Source organism: Pseudopodoces humilis, chromosome 13 (assembly GCF_049639895.1).
Source record: "Pseudopodoces humilis isolate 2021_Gansu_Grassland_sample_001 chromosome 13, ASM4963989v1, whole genome shotgun sequence".
Lineage (NCBI taxonomy): Eukaryota > Metazoa > Chordata > Aves > Passeriformes > Paridae > Pseudopodoces > Pseudopodoces humilis.
Genome location: NC_142212.1, coordinates 20,422,173 through 20,445,032, shown reverse-complemented (window position 1 = coordinate 20,445,032; position 22,860 = coordinate 20,422,173). Strand labels below are relative to the sequence as shown.

The window sequence follows — 22,860 nt, the reverse complement described above, 5'->3', positions numbered from 1 at the left end:
CCCAGGGGCTGCAGAGCTGGCTCCAGGCTCCCCACACCTTCTGTGCCCCACGAGGGCTGGGGGTGAGCCTTGCTGAGATGCCAGCCAGCTTCCTCTGGTGGCCTCCTCTGGTGACCCTGCAGTGACAGCTCTGTAATAGTGACTGTCACTGGGAGCTGAGAAATTGAATTGCAAGTTTAATTGTTTGTTTTGGCCTGAATGTTACACATAAACACAAGGAAGCAGCAATGAGGGGCTCTCCCCTCCCTCCCTCCCCTCGGGGTGTGCACCAGCATCGCTCCAGCCAGCGCTCACTGCTGCCTTTCCTGCCCACCTTGGCAGGTGAAGCTCCCAAAGCTCCCTGTGCAGAGTGCAGAGCACAGAAACCTCCCTGGCTGGGGCCGGTCCCTCCTCTGGCCAGCTGGGGATGGCCCTGGTGTCGGGGTTTGTGGGGAGGAGGTGACCCACATGCAGCCACTCTGCCCTGCTTCCACCTCCCCATCACAGACAGACGGGCTCTTTCTCTGCCTGGAATATTGCTTAAAAAAGGGGGGAACCACAAGTGAGACAGCACTGCAAATATTTGCAGATTCAGAGCAGTAAAGCCCTGAAAAACTTCAGCTTGAAAAACCTCAGCTGAAATGTGGCTTCTGCCCAGTCAGTGGTTATTTCTGTGCAGGGAGGCTCTGCTCTTCCCCTCCCCTACCCCTGCTCCTGGCTGGGTGGGCAGTGGGGGAGCAGGTGAAGGATTTTTGTATCCGAAAATACTTTATTTAAAGCTTTAGGAACATTTAAATGTATTGTCAGTCATATTTGAAACAACTATGCGGAAAGCTTGAGTTTAAATTGGAGTTGGATGCTCACACAGGAGGCACAAACTCCCTGTGCTCTGGCCATGGACAGGACATGAAGGGTTTTGTCCTTTGCAGCCCCACAAGTTCAAATCTGTCCTTGCTGGGGGCAGGATCATCTCATGCCTACCCTGAATTTCAGTTCTAATATCAACACTAAAGGCTCCCATATGTTTTGAGCTGTTTGATGCATTAATTTCACGGTTTTGCTCCCGACACTGGAGAGGCACAGGATTTTGTTAAGCTGTTTAATTGCAGTAAATTTCTTTAGCAGACAGTATTTTACGAGCTGCAGAAATACCTGCAAGGCTTGAGCAGGTGCCAGCAGTCCCAAAAGCCTGAAGTGAGTAAGTGTGTGCTGGAACAGGGACTTCTGTGAATTATAATTTATAGATCACAAAATCAGAACTCGGAGCATGCTGCAGTGGGCTGCCACTAGCCCCTGTCCACAGTCCCTGTGCAGCTTTCAGAGTCCCTGGAGGCTCTGGAAGGAATCTACAAGGTCTCCTGGAGTCTTGCGTTGTCCATAAGGTGAACTTGGCCCCCCTCCTGTCAGAGACCACCCCAGGGCAGGGAGGGTGCTGGGGATGACCCAGCCCTGTCCCTGCCAGGCTGGGGGAGAGGAGAGGGCCAGCCCAGTGCTCCCCCAAAAGCCCTCCTCTCCCTGTGCCTCTGCCATTTGCCCAAGCTCTCACCACATTCCTCTGCAGCAGGAACTGCTGGATTTTAACCCTGCCTGGGGTGGAAGGGGATCCCATTTTGCCCCAGAACTCCCCAAGCAGAGGAGGGTTACCCACAAAGACATATTCCACTTCTCTGGCAAATGATGTCAATGCTCAGTATGGAGCAGACTGAGCACAGACACCTGCCAGCCTGCACTACCTGGTGTTTTCAGGGAGTGTCAGAAGCATCACCTGATGTAGGGAACAAATATGACCCGCAGGGACTCAGTGCCAGACCCTGGGATAGTGCCAGACCTGAGAGGCAACGGGAGAGCCCAGGGCAAGGAACAGGGCAGAGCCCAGGGCAAGGAACAGGGCAGAACCCAGGGCAAGGAACAGGGCAGAACCCAGGGCAAGGAACAGGGCAGAGCCCAGGGCAAGGAACAGGGCAGAGCCCAGGGCAATGAACAGGGCAGAACCCAGGGCAAGGAGCTGCTGGCTCCCAGGGCAAGGTACAGCTCCTTGGCACTTGGAAGGGTCACTGAAGAATTGCAGGGAAAAAGTGTCATTGCAGCATCTCAGGGACACACACACACACACACACACACACACACACACGCTGCCCCACCCAAGACAGCAGAGGCTGTAAAGCTGTTTTCCAGAAAATTCTTTCCATTCCAGTTCCAGGTGGCAGCTCCATGGGCTGAGTCAGTCTCTGACCAGGCAGAGCCATGCCCTGCCTCTCTCACCAGGGTGAACCCCTTGCCCTGTGTGCCCACTCCTTGCTTTTGCATCGTTGCACAGGACAAAGCCCCAGCCGCGTGTAGCTGCAATTTTCTATCATTTGCTTTCAGCAAATTGATCAAATTCCTCAAGCCCACTGCCTTGGCACAGTGGCAGCAGCCTGTTAGCCTAATTCCAGGAAAGATTTACAAACCACAAACAGCCCTTGTTTTTGACCACAACTGTAGGTTTAGTATGCCAGAAGTTACTGTTGAGATGGGTTATTTCCAAAAGACTATTGCAGGATCTTAGTCATAAGAAGGTTGGACAGACTTGATAGAAGGCAGTGGAGCCCAGCCCCTCCTTTCCAGTTCCTCCTGGCCAGGTACACCGTGCTCCTCCCACCCACGGGCACAAGGGCTCCCTGGCAGATCCCAGAGGACCCCGGGGAAATTCCTTCCTCAGGCTGTGCTGGATGCAAGGGGACACGGAGCTGCTTGCAAGTGAATAGTCAGACTCTTAAATTTGTAACCTTCCCCTTCTCCTGTGTTTCCAAATGCCCCCAGTCCTGGTGGGACCTCGGGGAGCCCGAGGGGCTCAGACCCTGCTCTGGCTGCAGGTGGTGCACAGGAGGCTGGAGTTGGCCAGGGTGAAGGGTTTGCCCGTCAGCAGCGTCTCGCACTCCAGGCAGGCAAAGTGCTTCTTGTGCCAGGCCAGCCCTTCCACCCGCTGGTAGTCCTCCGAGAAGATGATCTACAGGACAGACACACAGACACACAGCTGCTTATTTCCACCACCCCTCCAAGCTGGAGCGTGGCAGGAGCGGGGAGAACCAGCCCCACACCTCCCACCACACCCATCAGCCGTGGGGTCAGGAATGGGTACACAAAATAATCACAGGACGCTTTCTTTGGGTTGATCTGTAAAGGTCACCTTGTCCCAACCCCCAGCCCTGGGCAGGGACACCTTCCACTAGCCCAGGTTGCTCAGAAGCCCCAGCTGAGCCTGGCACTGGCAGGAGCAGAGGGCAACGGGGCGGTTCCCAGCTGGCACCAGTGGGATCAGAGGTCTCCAGCTGGTCCTGCCCTGGCACAGGGACTCTGGTCACTCCGTGCCCTGGCACAGGGGGTCACAGGGACTCTGGTCACTCCCTGCCCTGGCACAGGGACTCTGGTCACTCCGTGCCCTGGCACAGGGACTCTGGTCACTCCGTGCCCTGGCACAGGGACTCTGGTCACTCCGTGCCCTGGCACAGGGACTCTGGTCACTCCCAGCCCTGGCACAGGGACTCTGGTCACTCCGTGCCCTGGCACAGGGACTCTGGTCACTCCGTGCCCTGGCACAGGGACTCTGGTCACTCCGTGCCCTGGCACAGGGACTCTGGTCACTCCCAGCCCTGGCACAGGGACTCTGGTCACTCTGTGCCCTGGCACAGGGACTCTGGTCACTCCGTGCCCTGGCACAGGGGGTCACAGGGACTCTGGTCACTCAGTGCCCTGACACAGGGGGGTCACAGGGACTCTGGTCACTCCCTGCCCTGGCACAGGGTTTCACAGGGGTCACAGTCTCAGCAGGTCCCTACCTCGTCGCAGCCGGCGCAGCGGGGCCGGAGGCTCTCGCAGTAGTGGCGCCCGCACCAGGTGGCCCCGCTCTTCCAGAAGTAGATGAGGTCTACGAGGGGCTCGGCGCAGCGGCAGCACACGAAACACGCCGGGTGCCACTGCCGGGAGTAACCGGCACGGTCGGCGTACACCACGGGACAGTCCCCGGGCACCGGCTGCTGGCACTTCTCACAGCGCTGCAAGAGAGGGCAGCGCTCACCGGGCTGGGCACAGAGCTGGGCACAGAGCTGGGCACAGAGCTGGGCATGGAGAGCTGGGCATGGAGAGCTGGGCATGGAGAGCTGGGCACTGAGAGCTGGGCACAGAGCTGGGCACAGAGCTGGGCATGGAGAGCTGGGCACAGAGCTGGGCACAGAGCTGTGCATGGAGAGCTGGGCACAGAGACCTGGGCACAGAGCTGGGCACAGAGCTGGGCACAGAGCTGGGCACTGAGAGCTGGGCACAGAGCTGGGCACTGAGAGCTGGGCATGGAGAGCTGGGCACAGAGCTGGGCACAGAGCTGGGCACAGAGCTGGGCATGGAGAGCTGGGCACTGAGCTGGGCACAGAGACCTGGGCACAGAGCTGGGCATGGAGAGCTGGGCACAGAGCTGGGCACTGAGAGCTGGGCATGGAGAGCTGGGCACAGAGCTGGGCACAGAGCTGGGCATGGAGAGCTGGGCATGGAGAGCTGGGCATGGAGAGCTGAGCATGGAGAGCTGGGCACAGAGCTGGGCACAGAGCTGGGCATGGAGAGCTGGGCATGGAGAGCTGGGCATGGAGAGCTGAGCATGGAGAGCTGGGCACTGAGCTGGGCACAGAGCTGGGCATGGAGAGCTGGGCACTGAGAGCTGGGCACAGAGCTGGGCATGGAGAGCTGGGCACTGAGCTGGGCACTGAGCTGGGCACAGAGCTGGGCATGGAGAGCTGGGCACAGAGCTGGGCACAGAGCTGGGCACAGAGCTGGGCACTGAGAGCTGGGCACACAGTGGTCCCCAGGCTGGGCACAGAGGACTGGGCACACAGTGGTATGGTAATAGAACATAGAATGGTTTGGGTTGGAAGGCACCTTACAGATCACCCAGTTCTGGCCCCTGCCATGGGCACAGACACCTTCCACCTGCCCGAGCTGCTCAGGAGGAGACACAAAGCCAAGATTTCTCAGTGTCAAAGTGAACTGACAGCCCCTGAGCTGCAGGCCATCGGGGATGGGGCAGGGATAGAAAAGGGACAATTCCCAGCACTGCCAGCCCTTGCCCCGGCTCACACAGGGGTGCTGGGACACTGCACTGAGTTTCCTTCCCCTCCTTCCTCCTGTTCCACAGCAGAGGCCACGGGACATCTGCACCCCCAGGTGGTTTTCTCTGCTTGCCCACTGATCTTTCCAGCACCCCACGGGTTTCACCATCACCTGGTCCCTCCCTCGGCCGGGATTTCAGCGGCTGAACTTATCTGAAATTATCTTAAATGTAAAGTCAGCCCATGACATTGCCCCATTTCCACCACGCTGGTGGGCACTGCCATTTTCCCAGGAGATCCAGGCTGGAGAGAAGAGGCAGTGCCAGGGACAGAATGTTTCCTGGCCGGGCTGCTCCGTGCAGCTGAAAGGGGAGACGAGTGCTGACACTGCTCCTTCCACCACGGAGGGCTGCAGACACATTTGTGAGCACTGCCACAAGTTCCTGGTCTGGCTGAGGGAGCAGGGCTGGGAGCAGCTGGCACAGCCCACGGGGATGGGATGGACAGAGGGCACCGAGGAGTTCTGCACCCACTGCTCTGGACTGAAGCTTTTCCCTTGGCCCCAGTGCCTCCCTGGGGCACCACATTTGGGGGCAGCCCCAGAGACAGCCCCTGCAGCCCCCAAAGCCACAGAGCCAGCAGCCCAGCCCTGCTTATCTTGCAGGATCTGAAGCAAGAACAAACACAGCAGTTTCCAACCCTGAGATCAAGTTTCTTGCCAACAAGAGCTGTTAAAAAAACAACTTATTTTGTTCTTTCCTTCTGTGGAAATTATTCACGGGGAAAAACTATTCACGGGGCTTTTCCCAAGCATTGTGTAACCTCCATATCCTGCTATTTGCACACTACAAAGAAGAGATTCTTAAAATTTGGGGTGGGATTTCAGCTCGGTGCTCCTTTTACATCTCCATCGTGCAGGCAGAGGAGTAAAGACTTTATTAGCTGAACTACCAGAGGTGTTGGCCAAAAAAGTGTCCTGTTCTCTTTAGCTTTCCCATCCTGCTCATCCCCAGCTCCTGTTCTGCAGTGCCAGGGAAGGAGCTCCCAGACAGCACCAGCACCCTGAGCACTCCCTGCATTGCTGCCTCAAGCTTTTGGGAACAATGACTAATTTGGATCAATTGCCTCAGGATTTGATTTGATTCCAGGGCAGTGACTTGGAACACCAGAGGAGCTCCCAGTTTTGGAGGGGTAAGGATTCTGTCTCTGTGGAGAACACTGGTCTCGTGGGACAGACTTGCAGAGGGATGTGGAGGAAGATGAGGTGGTGAAGGTCTGTGCTCAGCAGGCCAGCAGCCCCACTCCTTCCCCATGCCCTGGGCTGTCCCAGTGGATCTGCCACTGCTGAGAAAGCTGCTCCATTTTCCAGCTGGTGCCTTGAGAGAAATGATGCTTCAAACTAAGGAGAATAACATCACAGTTATGTATTTATTTATCTGAAAGGACAAGCTTGCAGTTTAAGTAAACCCTCATTGCTAGGATGACTTATTGATATGTTTAGAGGAAACCTTCCTTTTTTGGTGATTTTTTATCTTAAAATGCAGTGTTTTGTTGCAATAGTGCAAATCTTTACTGTGTCACTGGATTCAAAGTCAGAAGCACATTTACAGACCATGGCAGAGGGGAGACATTACCCAATAAGGACTGAAAATGAAAACTGCTCTTTACATGTACAACCTCAGTGCAGGAATGGCAGGAAAGAATTTCCTCTTAAAAACACTTGGACACCATTTGCTTTTTCAGCTTTAAATCCTCTGCTGCAAGTCACCCTCATGAGGACCAGGACAAGGTATTTCCACTCACCATATTTTATGACAAGCATCTGTTCAGCAGCCACTCCAGACACTGCTGGGGGAATATAAATCTAAAAGGCTGTTGAGGAATCTCAGCCATTTCTCTGTGGAAATGTATTTGGATGCCCAGGGACCCAGGGCAGCTGTTTACATTTCCCCAGAGCCATTACAGTCCTGGGAACACCATCTCCATGTTCACAGCTCTGTGTTAACTGGACAGAGCCTCCAGCTCCTGCCATTTGTGGTCTTGCTGGGTAAGAAGCCCACCTGGAAATTCTGACTTGCATCACAGAATGGGAAAGGTTGGAAAAGACCTCCAAGATCATCAAGTTTAGCTTTCAACTGAAGACCACCACACACACTACCCGTGTCATCCAGGGACATGTCATGCCCAACCTTTCAGAGCTGCCAAGAAGCCAGAGCTCAAACCAGCTCCCACAGCGAGAATTCCCTGCCCCTGCTGCAGAGAAAGGGAGATGAAGCAGAGGAGAATGCCCCTCATCAGCCCTGCCAGATGGACCCTTGTGCTCAGCAGGGCTGGCTGGGGCAGAGGGTCCCTCCAGGCTCTCACAGCGCTGCTCCCAAGCATTACGATGTGAGCGAGCACCTGCAGCAGCCACGGAGAATCCCCTGGGAGCAGGATGGGGATGAGGCACAGATCACCCTGCCTGGTGTGAGTTTTTGCCCCTTGAGTTGAGACTGAATCTATTTCCAGTGGCTCCCCGAGCCTGGAGCAGTCCCAATGTTGCCATGCCGTGCCGTGCCATGCTGTGCCGTGCCGTCCCATCCCATCCCATGGATCCCATCCCATGGATCCCATCCCATCCCATGGATCCCATCCCATCCCATGGATCCCATCCCATGGATCCCATCCCATCCCATGGATCCCATCCCATGGATCCCATCCCTGTTCCCATGGATCCCATCCCATCCCATGGATCCCATCCCATGGATCCCATCCCTGTTCCCATGGATCCCATCCCATGGATCCCATCCCATCCCATGGATCCCATCCCATCCCATCCCATCCCATCCCATCCCATCCCATCCCATGGATCCCATCCCATCCCACCCCACCCACCCCTCACTCACGTAGTGCCCAGCCCTGGGCTCGCTCTCCAGGGCCCCGTTGGGTGACTCGGTGGCTCTGCCGGGGTCGATGCTCTTGTCCTGGGGTTTCTCCTCCTCCTTGCCACTGCCGCCCTGGCCCGGCAGCGCCACCTCCCCGACTCCCAGCGCCTCGGCCTTGTACTTGCTGACGAACTCCTCCATCAGCTGCTGCTCGCCCTCGGCGAGGCCGCGGCACTGGGCCGGGTCCTGGTCGTGCAGCGGGAGCTGCCGTGCCAGCCGCCGCCGCCGGTGCAGGGCGCCGTCCGTGCCCGCCACGGGCTGCAGCTCCTTGGGGACCAGCTCCATGTACTGCATGGCCTGCCAGGGGACACCATCACACACCTCCACTTGTGTCCCCGAGCAGCAGCAGCAGCAAACCCCTTCCCTCCCTTCTGCCTCTCCAGTGTCTGCGCCCCCCGTGCTGAACTGCCTTGGGTGCCAGCGCTGGCCAGGCTGCTAAAAATCGTTTTCATCCTCAGTTTTATGGTGCTTTACATTACTTTCTGTTGGTTTGTTTTTTAATAAACAAACCCCACTCTGCCCAGGAAAGCAAAGTGGCACAGACAGACAAAATCCCAGCACACCCTCCCTCACTGGCACTACCATCACAATTTCTGTGAAATATGGTAATATAGCTGCTAAGCAGACTAAAACCCCATAAACATCCAAACCCATGAGCAGCTCCCTGCTGCCTTGTGCCGGGGCAGGGAGAGCTGCAGGGAGTGAGTCAAAGGCCACACCGAGCAGCCCAGAGCCCCGTGGGGCTGGTGCAGAGCACTTCACAGTGAAGGATCATCCCTTATCAATTAATGAAATCATCTTAGGACAGGCAAAATCGAGGTAGCAATTGGGTCTGTGACACTGACAGCCACCAATTCCACCTGGCTGCTGATTTCACAGCAGAGGGAAGGTGTTTGGTCACAGATGCCCTGTGACACAGAAAGGAAATGCCCAAAATGAAGCCTTTGACTTAACTGGCCACTACCTTGACAGCAGAATAAACCCCTCAGTCCCAGGCTGGGTTAGTGCTTGTGGGCATGGGGGCTGCACAGTTAACTTCTCCTGGCCAGGAATAAGGGAAGGGAGGTTCCCACTCCGGCATTTTCCTATTGTAGTGTGAAGAGTGGCAGGGCAGCCAGTTGGCTCCCTGCCATTCCCTGTTAGACCAGCATCCAGCTGCATTAGATTTGCTTCTTACTGGATCAGCACTTGAAAACCCCATCTGAAAAAACTTAGCAAAGGGATTTAACCATTTGTGGCACATTGGCTGGTCCTGGCTGGCCTTTTCAACACAGAAATGCTTGCAGAGCACTGAACTCTTCAGCACGTCAGCAAAAACTTCCAAGTCACTTTTACCTTGGCTACTCTGAGCCAGAGAGCAGCGCTGCCGGCCGGAATTCCTGACAGGAAATTTGGAATAGCAGTAGATAATGATTTAATGGAAGCAGGGCTTCTTCCCAAGCCTTGGGGTGCAGGTTACAATCACTGCACACTGGGACATCAGGCACCAACACCCTGTACATCGTGCCCTGTGCAAAGGCCAGGTTGATGTCCAGTTTCTTGGGAAGGTTGGTGCTCTGGGGGAGAAGGTGGTGCTTGGAAACAGCTGCTTGGAGAGCTGTGGGATGCTGGGGCACTGATCTGGTGCACAAATGGCTTTCACAGGTGTGAGGAACCCTAAGAGGAACGTCAGGAGAAAGGCAAGGATTCCCTGACTGCTGCTCCCAGGCTCGCACAGGCACTGCCCCAGAAATGGCCAGGAAAGGGAATTGATGCTGTGGGACCAGACCAGCAGCAGGACAGCATGAGCTCCAGCAGGGCAGCAGCGTGGGGAAATCCTTAATGCACTGATGTGCCAAGACTAATGCACACTTACACCAGAGCAAGGGGCAGCATGGGCACCTGGAGCCTCCTGGTCCGCTCCAGGATCCCCATTCCCAGTACAGTGTTTGTGCTGAGAGCGGGGAAAGCAAAGCCTCAAGGCTTTTTTAAAGGCTTCCTTAAAGCCTGCTCAAGGCCAGGTTTCAGTATCTGCCCAGACATGTAGTGGGATTTTACCCCCTGACCGAGGGAATGCTTAAAGTTATAATTGCAGATGTCATAAAAATTGTGTCCAGAGAAAAGATTAGGGGGCAAAAAAATCCAACCTGACACCAAAAACTGCCATGAAGAATAAGAAAAAGTTGCTGCATCTGCTGCTATCACTTATTGTTTATGGCCAATGCCTCACTACGTTGCCTGAGTGCAGGTAATTGGGAAGAAGAGCATTTTAGTTTTCACTGTTCACTACTGGATCTTTGGGCTATTTTATGATCTGCTCTTTTCACCCTCCCCAAGGACCCAAGTATCTGCTTCATGACTTCTGCAGGCACGGCTTAACGAGAACATGCTCTGAACTTCCTCCTATTATCGACCATCCACTTCAGCAAAACAAGGTTAAAAGCCATCCCAAGTTCCCAGCGTTCCTTCAGGAGGAAACCCCTGGAGCGAGGCAGTTGTGCACTAACAGCTTCTTGGCCCAAACCCCTTTGAAACTATCCCGAGAGAGGCTGACATCCAACACTTCTCCTCAAAGCTTGTCAGGCTGATCTGCAAGCCACAATCTATCAAGGTTGTGTCCAAAGCTCCTGCCTGTTGTTTACTTGAACCAAGGTATATTCCAGCCTGTCCAGGCGCTATAAAGAGATCAAAATCTTTCATAAAGTTTTTGAACCTCCCACGTCAGGAGGGAGGGGAGGGGAAGGGAAAGGGAAAGGGAAAGGGAAAGGGAAAGGGGAAGGGAAGGGAAGGTGCGGGAAGGTGCGGGAAGGTGCGGGAAGGTGCGGGAAGGTGCGGGAAGGTGCGGGAAGGTGCGGGAAGGGAAGGGAAGGGAAGGGAAGGGAAGGGAAGGGAAGGGAAGGGAAGGGAAGGGAAGGGAAGGGAAGGGAAGGACCCTGAGGAAGCATTCCCAGCACACAGCTCATGCCCCACCCAGCCTGTTCAAGGCGCTCAGGGCACAACTGGCTTTTAATCCGAATTAACTGCTCTGGTTCTGGGGGCTCTGGCTGCACTTTCACATCTGTATCCCAGATTATTCTTTAAAAAGGTCTGGTTGCATTTTCAGCAGCTTTCAGCTATTTGTATCAACAGCCTGCAGCTCTTTGTTTCATCTGAGGAGCAGAAACTCTTCACTGCCCGCTCCTGACAGTGGAATATGGAATGGTTTTATACCACAGCACAGCTAAATGCATTCCAGCAAGAAATGCTCTGCTGGCTCTCACTTCCACATGCCAAAAACCACTTCCACCCCTTCCCACACAGCTGGTCCAGATGGAAACCAGGCACAGGAGGGAGGTGGAGCTGGGCTGGGGGCTTGGTTTTGGATCCTGCTCTCAGAACAGGACCACACTCCCTATCTCACCTTTTTACCCTGAGCTCTCTTTAGAACAAATTTTTTCTTTGGACCAGATTATACCTAAACCATAAGGAAAAAAATTCCCAGCTCCAGAGCTTGGTATGAGAGTGGTTCTGGCAGCAGCAGCACCGGGCAGGGCAGACAGGAGCTGCAGGAGGAGCTCCCAGGCACAGAGCTCAGCTCTCGGCCCGGCACAAGGAGCCTCCACTCCTGCTCCTGGGGCAGGAGCTCCTCAAGGCTGCTGGAACGGGCATGGGCTGCAGTTCTCCATCAAAGGGAGCCCGGCAGTGGGGCCTCTGAGCCCACTCTCCAGGGAAGGGCTCCTCCAGCAGCACAGGGATGCTCCTGAGAGCAGGAGAGCCTGAGGCACACCCAGCCAGCTGCTGAGCAGCCCCATGTGCTCACCAGGAACCAAACTCCTCTGCCCAGACACCCCCGGAGGCCTGGAGGAGTTGTTCTCACATCCAGCCTGGGGCTTTGGAGCAGCCGTGGGCTGCAGCCATGGGATCTCTCCTCAGCCATGCTTTTGTTGCAGATGAGCTTTACCAGAAGAGCTTTCTAGTTGTAAAATCCATTCAGACTTCTCCCAGAAATGTAAACAAGCCTATAAAACCCCAAGGCATTGCACCCCTGTCTCCCACCTACTCTGCTTATTTACAGTTTTCCAAAGCACGGAGTGCTCCGTACGTCTCTGCTCTCTGAGGCAAACCACGGTTTGCCATTTCTGTTTCTCCCCAATAACTTTCTTGCAGAGCGGAGTTGTGTTCCCCAGGGAGCGACCCCGGCCCCCGTGGATCCCCTTACCAGTTTCTGGGTGAGCCCCGGGGGAGCCCACTCGTAGGTGATGGTGTCGAAGGTGGGGTCCTTGCCCGAGATGTTGGGGTTGGTGACGATCATGCGGTTCCTCTTGTAGATGCGGCCGCCGTCGCCGCCCTTGAGCCGGGCGGTGAGCGAGGAGTACTTGGAGGCGGAGAGCAGGCGGCCGATCTTGCGGTCATCGTCCAGCTCCGAGCTCAGGCCGTGCTCCTCCTGGCTGCACTTGCACGACTTGCACATCTTCCTGAGCCCAAGAGAGCAGCCCCAGCTGTGAGCTGCGCTGGGCTCGCTCGTGGGGCCTCTCCCAAGGGTCAAACACAGCTTATGGCACGGACAAAAGGCTCAGGATGGGATGGATTGGGTTGGGAGGGACCCCAAATCCCCCCCAGTGCCCCCCAGCCATGGCAGGGACACCTCCCACTGTCCCAGGTGCTCCAGCCCCAATGTCCAGCCTGGCCTTGGGCACTGCCAGGGGTCCCCAGCTGCTCTGGGTACCTGTGCCAGCCCCTGCCCACCCTCCCAGGAACAATTCCTGCCCAAGATCCCATCCAACCCTCCCCTCTGGTGCTGGGAGCCATTCCCTGGGTCCTGGCACTACAAAATCTGCTGGCTCCCACCCATGGGGAGCTGCTGCTGCTGCTTCCCCTGAACTCTGGAAACCCCTTCAAGCATCACTAGAGTGGAGATTAGTCTCCTCACCAGATTCCAGCAGACCAGCACCAGCCTCGCCTATTATGAATCTTTAAATGCCATTAAAAAAGCGACTGCTGGAAGGAACTGATGCTTAATTGACTGTAATTTGAACTATAATAGATATAAATCACACAGACAAGTGTCTAAGGACACTCCTGTGGCCTTCACTGACATCAAACACTAATAGCAAGAGGGGAAAAGTAACTCTGACACAACCCCGAGGATTTCAGCAGGATCTTGGAGCAAGAATGAGTCCAACCAGCCTTTAATGGAGTCAATTAAAGAAAATGGTTGTGCTTCCATCAAATGAGTGCTTTAAAGTTTGGATTCCACACAGGTGAGGTATCACAAGTGGGAGCTGAAGGCATCTGAGGCAGTCCAGCTGCAGCAGCACAGCTGGACCACAGCCTCCCTGCACACCTCCAGGGGAGCTCCCTGGGGGCAGAGAGGAGCCCAGTGTTTGTGAGGCACTAATTCTCTTTTAATTAGTGATAGCTGGATGTCTGCATTCCATTTCAAAGCCCCTTTGTTGTCCTGCTGGGGCAGGGAGCAGCCCTTGCCCTGAGCTGGGCACTGTCCTGCTCTGCTCCCACCAGCTGCTGACATCAGGGGCCATTTACCCAAATTTGTGTTTTTAAGAGGAAAAACTGGAAATAAAGTATGAAATAACGAGCTGTTCTGTCACTGAGCACATTTGAGGCAGGATGCAGGACAGGACCATGGTTACCTCCAGGAGTGTGGCTCGAAGCCTGTGCACAGCCCTCTGCAGCGCAAGCAAGGCACGCCTCTCGCCACCTGTGGCTGGCTCCCCAACATCTGGAAAAGAGCAGGACACCCAGCTGGAAAGGCTTTATCCTCACAGGCCACCTGGGACAGCACTGACAGTGTATACTGTCCTTCACACAGGGATTTCTTCAGCCATTCCTTCTGCCCCATGAAGCCTGAAACCTCCCAAACACCACTCGAGTGTGTCCATGCAACCCTGCTGCAAGTTTATTTAAGGATGCTTGGGATGAAGGCTTTCCCTTCAGAGTGAGGGAGGACGGAGGGGCTGGCACATCAAACCCAGGGAACATGCCCACACACTGGAGAGCTACCTTCCCCTCATCCACAGACAGCTCAGGTCTCATTTGAAGGCAGTTTTGATGCAGTTTATGCAGTTCATACACTGCACATGGATCTGGCATGACATGTGCAGGAGGTCAGGCAGGACACACGGAGCTGCACTGCCATAACCTGATGCTAAACTTGCCTTCCTGCACCTTGGCCCTCCCTGGTCTTTCTCCATTCTTTTGGGAATGTGGCATGTTTCCAGGCCTCTGGAACTGGACTTTTGGGGTGGTTTCCATAGTGAACAGGAGATACAGTGGGGAAATGCTCTGGGGAGGAGAGGTGGTGGTGCAGTGACATGGGGGCTGTGGTTGTGCTGCACTTCTTGCTGCTCACTGAAAACAGATGAAAATCACCCATCCGTGGGTGTTCACTGCTGCTCCCCAGGACTAGATAGAAACTCCTTGTGAGATTTCTGTTTTGGCTTTCTGTGCCTCACAGCATTCTTGCTGCTAGAAGAGAGAAAGCAAGTCAGGGCAGAGGAAATTCTTGGGTAGTGAAATGCTAGGAAGTGGAGGCTGTTCTCCCCACAAAAACATTGCTGAGCAGCGTCAGGAACACGCCAGTAATGCCATGGTTTGCTGTTACAGCGGCCAAAGGCAGGGCATCGTTCACTGAGCAGCTGGAAAACAGAGAGCCTGCAATGACAAGGGACAGGGAAAGAACCCAAACACGGCTCCAGCTTGGTTTAGACCTTGAGGAATCCTCTGGAAGGGATCACTGAGCTTCCCTGGCAGGTCTGGTGAGCTGGAGCAGCTCAGGCTCCAGCTCCACAGCCTGCCCTGTTTGCTGCTCAGCTGAGACTCCACAAGGGTCCTTGTTCTGTCACCTTCTGGCCAGCCAGATCCCAACAGATCCCAGCAGATCACACACAGATCCCAGCACACAGATCCCAGCAGATCCCAGCACAGATCCCAGCACACAGATCCCAGCAGATCACACACAGATCCCAGCACAGCACAGGCAGCACCCCTCTCTCCGAGCACTCTGCTCGGTGCCTGCAGAGCAGGAGTGTCCCAGGGCAGAACCAGGGGAAGGTATCCCAGGGCAGAACCAGGGGAAGGTGTCCCTGGACAGAACCAGGGGAAGGTGTCCCTGGGCAGAACCAGGGGAAGGTGTCCCTGGGCAGACCCAGGGGAAGGTGTCCCTGGGCAGAACCAGGGGAAGGTGTCCCTGGGCAGACCCAGGGGAAGGTGTCCCTGGGCAGAACCAGGGGAAGGTGTCCCTGGACAGAACCAGGGGAAGGTGTCCCAGGGCAGAACCAGGGGAAGGTGTCCCAGGGCAGAACCAGGGGAAGGTGTCCCTGGGCAGAACCAGGGGAAGGTGTCCCAGGGCAGTTTTCCCTCCCAAGTCACCCGTGGCTCTCCAGCCCCAGGAGGGCTTTGGGGACGCGGTGCCACAGCCACAGGCCCAGAAGGGTCTGGCAAAGGGGACCCTCCTGCTTCCACAGAGGCTTCTGGATCCCAAAAGCATTTATTGCACAACACCCTATTTGGGGACTGAAAACGGTGCTGCAGACACGTAACTACCTCAAGTATGTTTTCCCCTCCTTTTTAGGGAGGGAAGAGGAAAAGCTGGTTTCCAAAAAGTTACTCCAAGTTCCCAACAGCCCTCCAGAGCCCAGGTCCTCGTTTCACCTCTCCCCACAGCCAGTGCTCCCCGGGGGCCACCACAGGCTCCGTCCAAACCCTGCAGCACCAGACACCCTACCCTGAATCACAGCTCCAGGGAGTGAGGGACCTCGAGAACCCTCGGGTTTCCTGCAGCTGCAATGAGTTTTGAAGATTTACAACAAACTCTGAAACAAAGCCGTGAACAAAGGAACAGGGAAAAGCCACACAATATTCAGAGGGGTGGGACCAGTGCTCAGCACAACTGCTGAGGGACAGGGACGGACAGCAGATCATTTGCTGCCATTACTTGACTATAACAGAGCTAAGCTTGAATAATAACAGTGGGCTGGCTCAAACTTCCTTAGGGATTTGGGGCTAGCTCCAACTTCCTTGTGGATTGCCAGTAACTGGAGAGTGCAGGGTTCTCATCCAACAGAAGAGTGCCAGCGAGGGAACGCTGCTCTCTCCAGTTCACATGTTGGGCACTTGGTTAATCCCTCCTTTGCTGCTAATGGCCAGCAAACACAATGCTTTGGGCTGCAAGGGACCTTAAAGTTCCTCTGAAGGTGAGGTCCAGCCTCAGGTGTGCTCAGGAACCAGCTCCCAGTCCTGGCACAGAGCAGCCCAGAACAGCCCCTGAAGCTCCTGCAGGAGGGCTCAGCTTGGCTGGGACACCTGGGGCTGCTCTGCATTTCAGGAGAGTTCCTTGACAGCAACTGCAAAGGGAATAAACCTGAGCAAGGCAAACAACTGCCCTCAGAGGTGCATTAACCAATAAACTCACTCACCACTGCAGTGCTGAAAACAGCAAAGCCATGGTTTATTCTCTTCTCATTTTCACAGAAAATATCCATTGTAATCATGACCTGCAAGAAATTTGTTTCCCTGCCAGATTCCAAGCAAGTGTTATCCCAATTACCACACTCACAGGAAAAAATTCCCTTACAAAGGCTGTCTTTCATCTCAAATTCTCTCTACTGGATTTCTTTAAGGCGTTGATGAATGGGTTGATACCATCTGGATACTGGAAGCCCTTATTGTACTAAACTTTGTGGAGTAGGAAGTTTGCTGCCCTTTATTTTAGCAACATAAAGACCAGGCAAAGGCACTGATACTGGAGGGAACTGTTTCAGTGGAGCTGCCAGATCCCAACCTACAGGATGACAGAGCTCCAACAACCAGGGCCTCTGCAAATACCTCCCTCTTCCAAGAGCACATAGCTGGCAGCATTCCTTTCTTCACTAACAATGTGTGAATTAATGATAAGAGGAGGGCAAACGCTGAAAAATCAGATTTTTTCACAAGCCAGACGTGCTTCAGATAATTATAGGCTCAAACCAAGATGTGAGGAAGTGTCTGGAATGGGAAGAACTGCCCCCAGACTGAATTAAACAGCAGATGTGCAGGGCTGCAGAGCACTCAGGTGAGGGTCTCAGGGTGATGTCCCGTTCTGTGCCCTGATCCCATGGCAGGAGCTGAGGGACAGTGCCACCCCAGATCCTGGCAAGACACAGGCAACCATCTCTGGATGCTTTGGAGAGAATTTGCTTTCCTGTGCTCATCAGAGGTAACCAAGCAACAGAGTCAGTGTTGGGAGTAGGTGGGATGGTAAAAGTGTGAGGAATCAGGCTGGTACCAGCATTAGGAAACTCCAGCTCTCCAAAAATTGCAAATAGCTGCCTGGAAATATTCCCCTTTCTCTGAGCCCCATCTCTAAACAGAACAGTAGCTCCAAGATGGGACATCTGAATACTGCCTTTCCTGGATGGCTGAAATACACTATTTCCTTCTTTAAAAAAGAGGAGAAAAACCCCAGCCTAAACAAATACTCCAGACACTGCCTCTCTGCAGGACCAGAGGGATTTTGTAATTTGTAAATTGCATTTTATTGGACTCAGTTTAGCTCTGAGTCCAAGTCCCAGAATAAGGTCTTTAACCCCTGTGCTGCTTTATGATTCCATGTCTATAAAGCCTTGCCCAGAGCAGGTTTCTCCGTTAAGAGCCACATCTGCTTCCCAGTGACAGCTGTGACCTCCCCCGGGCTCCAGCACAGGGACACTGCTCTGTGAGCAGGGATTTCACCCCACGAGGACAAACCAGCTTCCAGGGCCGTCACAGCCACCTCCCCGGGCCACCAGCCACGTGTGACGTGTCCCCAGCGCTGGGACCAAGCTCCTGATCCTCCAGGGTGGCTCTGCAGAGATGGTGCCAGCTCCATAATGAAAGCCAGCTTCTGCTGGAGGCAGCTACAGCCAGACATGATGAGCATGAGCTCTGCAAGGGACAGACAACTCCCAGGGGTGGAACTGCTCACAGGTTCCTGCTCCAGGCCCACAGAGCCAAGATGAAGCTGGTTTTTTACAGCTCTGACAGCGTTTACACCACGGAGCAGCAGCACCTTCGGGCACGGCCTCCACGGCCCCTGGCTCAGCATCCTCACCACCACCCACCCAAACTGCTCACAGAGCTCTGGGACACGACAGAGGCTGCTCAGATGTGTCCCACAGAAAATCTCCCTCTTATTTGGGAGCTGAGCATCCTTCCCACGGAGCCAGGCACCCGCCAGGCTGCAGGAACACCTCGGGGCTCAGCCCAGGCACCCTGTACACCCTGACCAAGGCACTCACCTTATGAGCACATGAGCCACAAAGCTGAGATTCCAAATGGGATGGCAAGTTTATAAAAGCTCCAAGGGACTGGACTTCACCCGAAAGCTCCAGTCCCAAGTCCCATCCACACCTGCAGAGAGCTCTTCAAGCATCCAGGTACTTTGCTGATGAAGAGGGAGCTCCAGCCTCTCCCTGAGGCACCAAGACCCCCAGACCATACCCTGGAGCCCACTTATCCCTGCAGCAGCAGCACTTCCCTGCTGTGCTACAGGTGCTCTGGATGTCTGCAAGTGCCATGCTGAAGAACCAAAGAAAGGAAAAGTTAAAGAACCAAAATCTATATTAACTGAGTAAACTTTCCCTTGGCTTTGATGGGTGCTTTCAGCTCTGTGGGTTATTTTGTTCCCAGAAGGGACAGAGTTTAGTGAGAACAGTACACAAGCCCCAGAGCCTGCCTGGCCAGCTGGGCCTGCTCCAGCCTCGCGCCGTGCCAGCCATCGCCTTCTCCCTGCTTTGAGCTTTAACTCTCCACTCAGAATTTAATCTAAACAAGCCCTGTGCCAAACAGAACGCTGTCCCACTCATGCTGCTTTAATTTCCTCAGAAAGAATCTCAGAATACGCTAGCCAAGACATCAACAATAATTAAACCCAACAGTGATTGAAAATCAAATTTTCGGGGCCTCGCAACAAGCTCTAATGAGTTCCAGACTTGCCTTCCCCGACTTGCTCAGACTGGCTGTGTGACACTGCCAAGCTAAATTAAAATTTGACAGTATTCCACACCATGCCCAGAAAAAGTGCCCGTCTTAGGATTCAGGAAATGAAACAGCCGCCTACTGCAGAGACACCCATTTCTGTTTGGATGTAGATTATTCAGACACTGATACAGGGCCTGTATTATTCTTTTTCCTTGTTTTCATGATGTCATTTCATATCCCTTTTGAAGCAGGAATTAGCTGAGATGTCTCTTTTCATCCTGCAGTGTTCAGGTGAGAGGAGACAGGCAGCAGAGCTGTGGGAGCTGGGGCAGCCCCTGGCCACACAGAGCCACTGAGCCCAGGGAGAGTCCCCCAGCAGAACCACACCTCCCACCGCAGCCTGCCTGCCACTGCCTCGCACTCAAGTGACATTAAAGGTGACATCCTGTCCTCTGCCCTTCCACCAACGGCAGCTGAGCGTCCAGCCGCACATTTTGGGAACTTTCTGATGGTTTCTGCATTCACAAGGCTCTTTGGGGTGCACTGACACACCAGTGTGAGCCCTCCCTGCTGCATCCCCTGCAGATGCTCGAGAAGCTCCTGGGAGATGGCTCTGGTGCAGAAACAGCTCTGCCAGGGTTTATCCCACAGCAGGGATCTGCTCAGCCCTCCTTGCTGTCCCAATCCAGCCCTGCTCCTGCACTGCCCCCCGAGGGACCCCCAGCCTGGGGCTGCTGGCAGGAGCTCGGCCCTGCTCAGACCCCCCTTCTCCAGACAGGGCAGGAATTGAGGCTGAGCACAGCCCAGCAGCCGGCACAGCCGCCTGAAAAAGCCTCAGGTTTCACTCCCGTGGCATCCATCCCCACTGAGCGCCTGGCAAGAGCTTCCCGAGGCTCCGGCTGGCACCCACAGGTGCCCTCCCCACGGCAGCCGGGACCCCGAGGATGTGCCTGAGGTACCAGCAGCGTGCTGGGACAGCACACGTTGCTCTGAGCCTCTGGGGATGCCACACCACGAGGTTCCTCCAGCAGGTCCCACCAAACACCAAACACCAAGCTCCTCCTGCCGGGACAGGGCCACCCCACGGTGCCACCCCGGCGGTGCCTGTCCTTGTCCTGTGCCTACACAGTGTCCCGTGCTGGGCAGCCAGCAGCGTCAGCAGGGAGGGAAGGAAGGAGGTGGGAGGGAAGGAAGAACCCTGAACCCCCAAAGCATGCTGTGTTTCAGGGAGAGCAGGGCAGGAGGATGCTGAGGAGCGGAGCACAGCCCAGTCACCCACACCACGTCAGCCACATCGGCTCCTGCTGCCAAACAGCAAGCTCTGTCTATGCCGCAAGGAACAGCCAGTCCTCAGCTCAAACCCAATGGGACACGAGGTGCTACACCTCGACACAGCCCGGCTGGGCAGGAAACTTCACGGAGAGGGGAGCAAGCCCACACGGCAGGGGCTGAGGTGGCCCAGGGTGGTCGCAGGGCACACACCGGGCACTGCCCAGAGAGATGGGATCACAGCGGGCTGACACGGGGTGCTGAGCTCACCCCCGAAGCACGACAGGAGCAGAGGAGGGAGCAGCTGCTGCCATCGCACTCGCTGCTATCCGGCAATCAGAATCCCTTCCCCGCAGCCCAGTGCCGGCAGCGCCCGGCGGCTCACGGCACCCTGCGGCAACAGCCGCGAATTCCTGCAGCAAACATTTCCAGAGGGTCTGGAGGGGACACGGGAATCCCTCAGTGCCCCGGGAGCGCGGCCCGGCACAGCTCTGCCTACACCACTTAATTCACACATCACATTCTGCTCCGCCGCCACAAGCGGCCGTGGAGCGCCTGCGGCACTAAGTGATCCCGGGGACAGGCGGGGAACCGGGCACGGAACCGGGCACGGAACCGGGCACGGAACCGGGCGGGGAACCGGGCACGGAACCGGGCAGAGAACCGGGCACGGAACCGGGCACGGAACCGGGCAGAGAACCGGGCACGGAACCGGGCACGGAACCGGGCAGAGAACTGGGCACGGAACCGGGCAGGGAGCCGGGCAGCAGGGAAGAACTGCAGGGTGGGCTCTGTCCCCCCGGCCCCTCGCGGCAGGGTTTGCGGTGCCCGGCCGCCGCTACCGGGTGGGCTGCGAGGGCAGGAATGAGGGAGATGAGGGATACTGGGGAAAAATAACCCGGGCGTCGCTCAGCCGTGCTCTGCCCGGGGTACACCCACCCTCCCGGGCACCTCCGGACACGGACACCGCTCCCGGTGTATCCCGGACACGGACACCGCTCCCGGTGTATCCCGGACACGGACACCGCTCCCGGTGTCCCCCGGACACGGACACCGCTCCCGGTGTCCCCCGGACACGGACACCGCTCCCGGTGTCCCCCGGACACGGACACCGCTCCCGGGGTCCCCCGGGCACGGGCACCGCTCCCGGTGTATCCCGGACACGGACATCGCTCCCGGTGTATCCCGGACACGGACACCGCTCCCGGTGTATCCCGGACACGGACATCGCTCCCGGTGTATCCCGGACACGGACACTGCTCCCGATGTTCCCCGGGCTGTCCCGGGTCCGGGATTATTCCCAGGACACGGATCATTCCCGGGACACGGACAATTCCGGGGACATGGACCATTCCCGGGACAGGAACCATTCCCGGGACAGGAACCATTCCCGGGACAGGAACCATTCCCGGGACAGGAACCATTCCCGGACAGGGACCATTCCCGGGACAGGAACCATTCCCGGACAGGGACCATTCCCGGGACAGGGAACACTCCCGGGACAGGAACCATTCCCAGGACAGGGACCATTCCCGGGACAGGGACCATTCCCGGACAGGGACCATTCCCGGGACAGGGACCATTCCCGGGACAGGGACCATTCCCGGGACAGGGACCATTCCCGGGACAGGAACCATTCCCGGGACAGGGACCATTCCCGGGACAGGGACCATTCCCGGACAGGGACCATTCCCGGGACAGGAACCATTCCCAGGACAGGGACCATTCCCAGGACAGGGACCATTCCCGGGACAGGGACCATTCCCGGACAGGGACCATTCCCGGGACAGGGAACACTCCCGGGACAGGAACCATTCCCGGGACAGGAACCATTCCCGGGACAGGGACCATTCCCGGACAGGAACCATTCCCGGGACAGGAACCATTCCCGGGACAGGAACCATTCCTCACTCACCTCCTCCCGCTCCGCTGCTCCCGCGCCGCCGCCGCCGCTCGCGCTGCCCGAGCGCTCCTTTCATTGGAGCTCGCTCGGGCCGCGCGCCGCGCTCAGCCAATCACACACCGGCACGGAACTATCCTGGCCAATGGCGTGCGGGGGCGCGTGCCGCGGCGGGGACGGGGACATGGAAAAGCGGGAATGGGACAGGGAACGGGAACGGGACAGGGAACGGGAACGGGACAGGGAACGGGAACGGGACAGGGAACGGGAACGGGACAGGGAATGGGAACGGGACAGGGACAGGGAACGGGAACGGGACAGGGAACGGGAACGGGACAGGGAACGGGAACGGGAACGGGACAGGGAACGGGAACGGGACAGGGAACGGGAACGGGACAGGGAATGGGAACGGGAACGGGACAGGGAATGGGAACGGGACAGGGAATGGGAACGGGACAGGGAATGGGAACGGGAACGGGACAGGGAACGGGAACGGGACAGGGAACGGGAACGGGACAGGGAACGGGAACGGGACAGGGAACGGGAACGGGACAGGGAACGGGAACGGGACAGGGAATGCGGGACAGGGAATGGGAATGGGACAGGGAATGCGGGACAGGGAATGGGAACGGGACAGGGAATGCGGGACAGGGAATGGGAATGGGAATGGGACAGGGAACGGGAACGGGATAGGGAATGGGAACGGGACAGGGAACGGGAACGGGACAGGGAATGGGAACGGGACAGGGAACGGGAACGGGACAGGGAATGGGAACGGGACAGGGAACGGGAACGGGAC

At 56.4% G+C, this 22,860-nt stretch overlaps 1 protein-coding gene across 4 annotated transcripts; it reads right to left on the bottom strand.

Moving 5' to 3' along the window:
• Window positions 1-1,064: 1,064 nt before the first annotated feature.
• LMCD1 (LIM and cysteine rich domains 1) lies at window positions 1,065-22,287 on the bottom strand. Of its 4 annotated transcripts, none has more exons than XM_014251772.2 (6): window positions 22,077-22,287; window positions 13,588-13,676; window positions 12,156-12,488; window positions 7,940-8,275; window positions 3,798-4,013; window positions 1,065-2,968 (listed from the first exon to the last, which is right to left on the bottom strand). In XM_014251772.2, the coding sequence occupies exons 1-6, from the start codon at window positions 22,138-22,140 to the stop codon at window positions 2,813-2,815; spliced, it is 1,194 nt and encodes a 397-aa protein (XP_014107247.2). In that variant the 5' UTR covers window positions 22,141-22,287; the 3' UTR covers window positions 1,065-2,812. The 4 variants fall into 4 exon arrangements, with proteins under 4 accessions (XP_014107247.2, XP_014107248.2, XP_014107249.2 ...); XM_014251773.2 differs by having other exon boundaries at window positions 12,156-12,407; XM_014251774.2 differs by having other exon boundaries at window positions 12,156-12,411; window positions 22,077-22,170.
• Window positions 22,288-22,860: the final 573 nt, after the last annotated feature.

What these genes read in the sequence shown, in the direction of transcription:
- LMCD1 (XM_014251772.2), bottom strand. Translation starts at nt 22,140, where the DNA reads ATGAAAGGAGCGCTCGGGCAGCGCGAGCGGCGGCGGCGGCGCGGGAGC. An exon ending in TTCGAGCCACACTCCTGGAG is followed by an intron (nt 12,489 to 13,587) that starts GTAACCATGGTC and finishes CCGTGCCATAAG; the next exon opens with CTGTGTTTGACCCTTGGGAG. An exon ending in CGGGGCTCACCCAGAAACTG is followed by an intron (nt 8,276 to 12,155) that starts GTAAGGGGATCC and finishes GTCCCCTGGCAG; the next exon opens with GCCATGCAGTACATGGAGCT.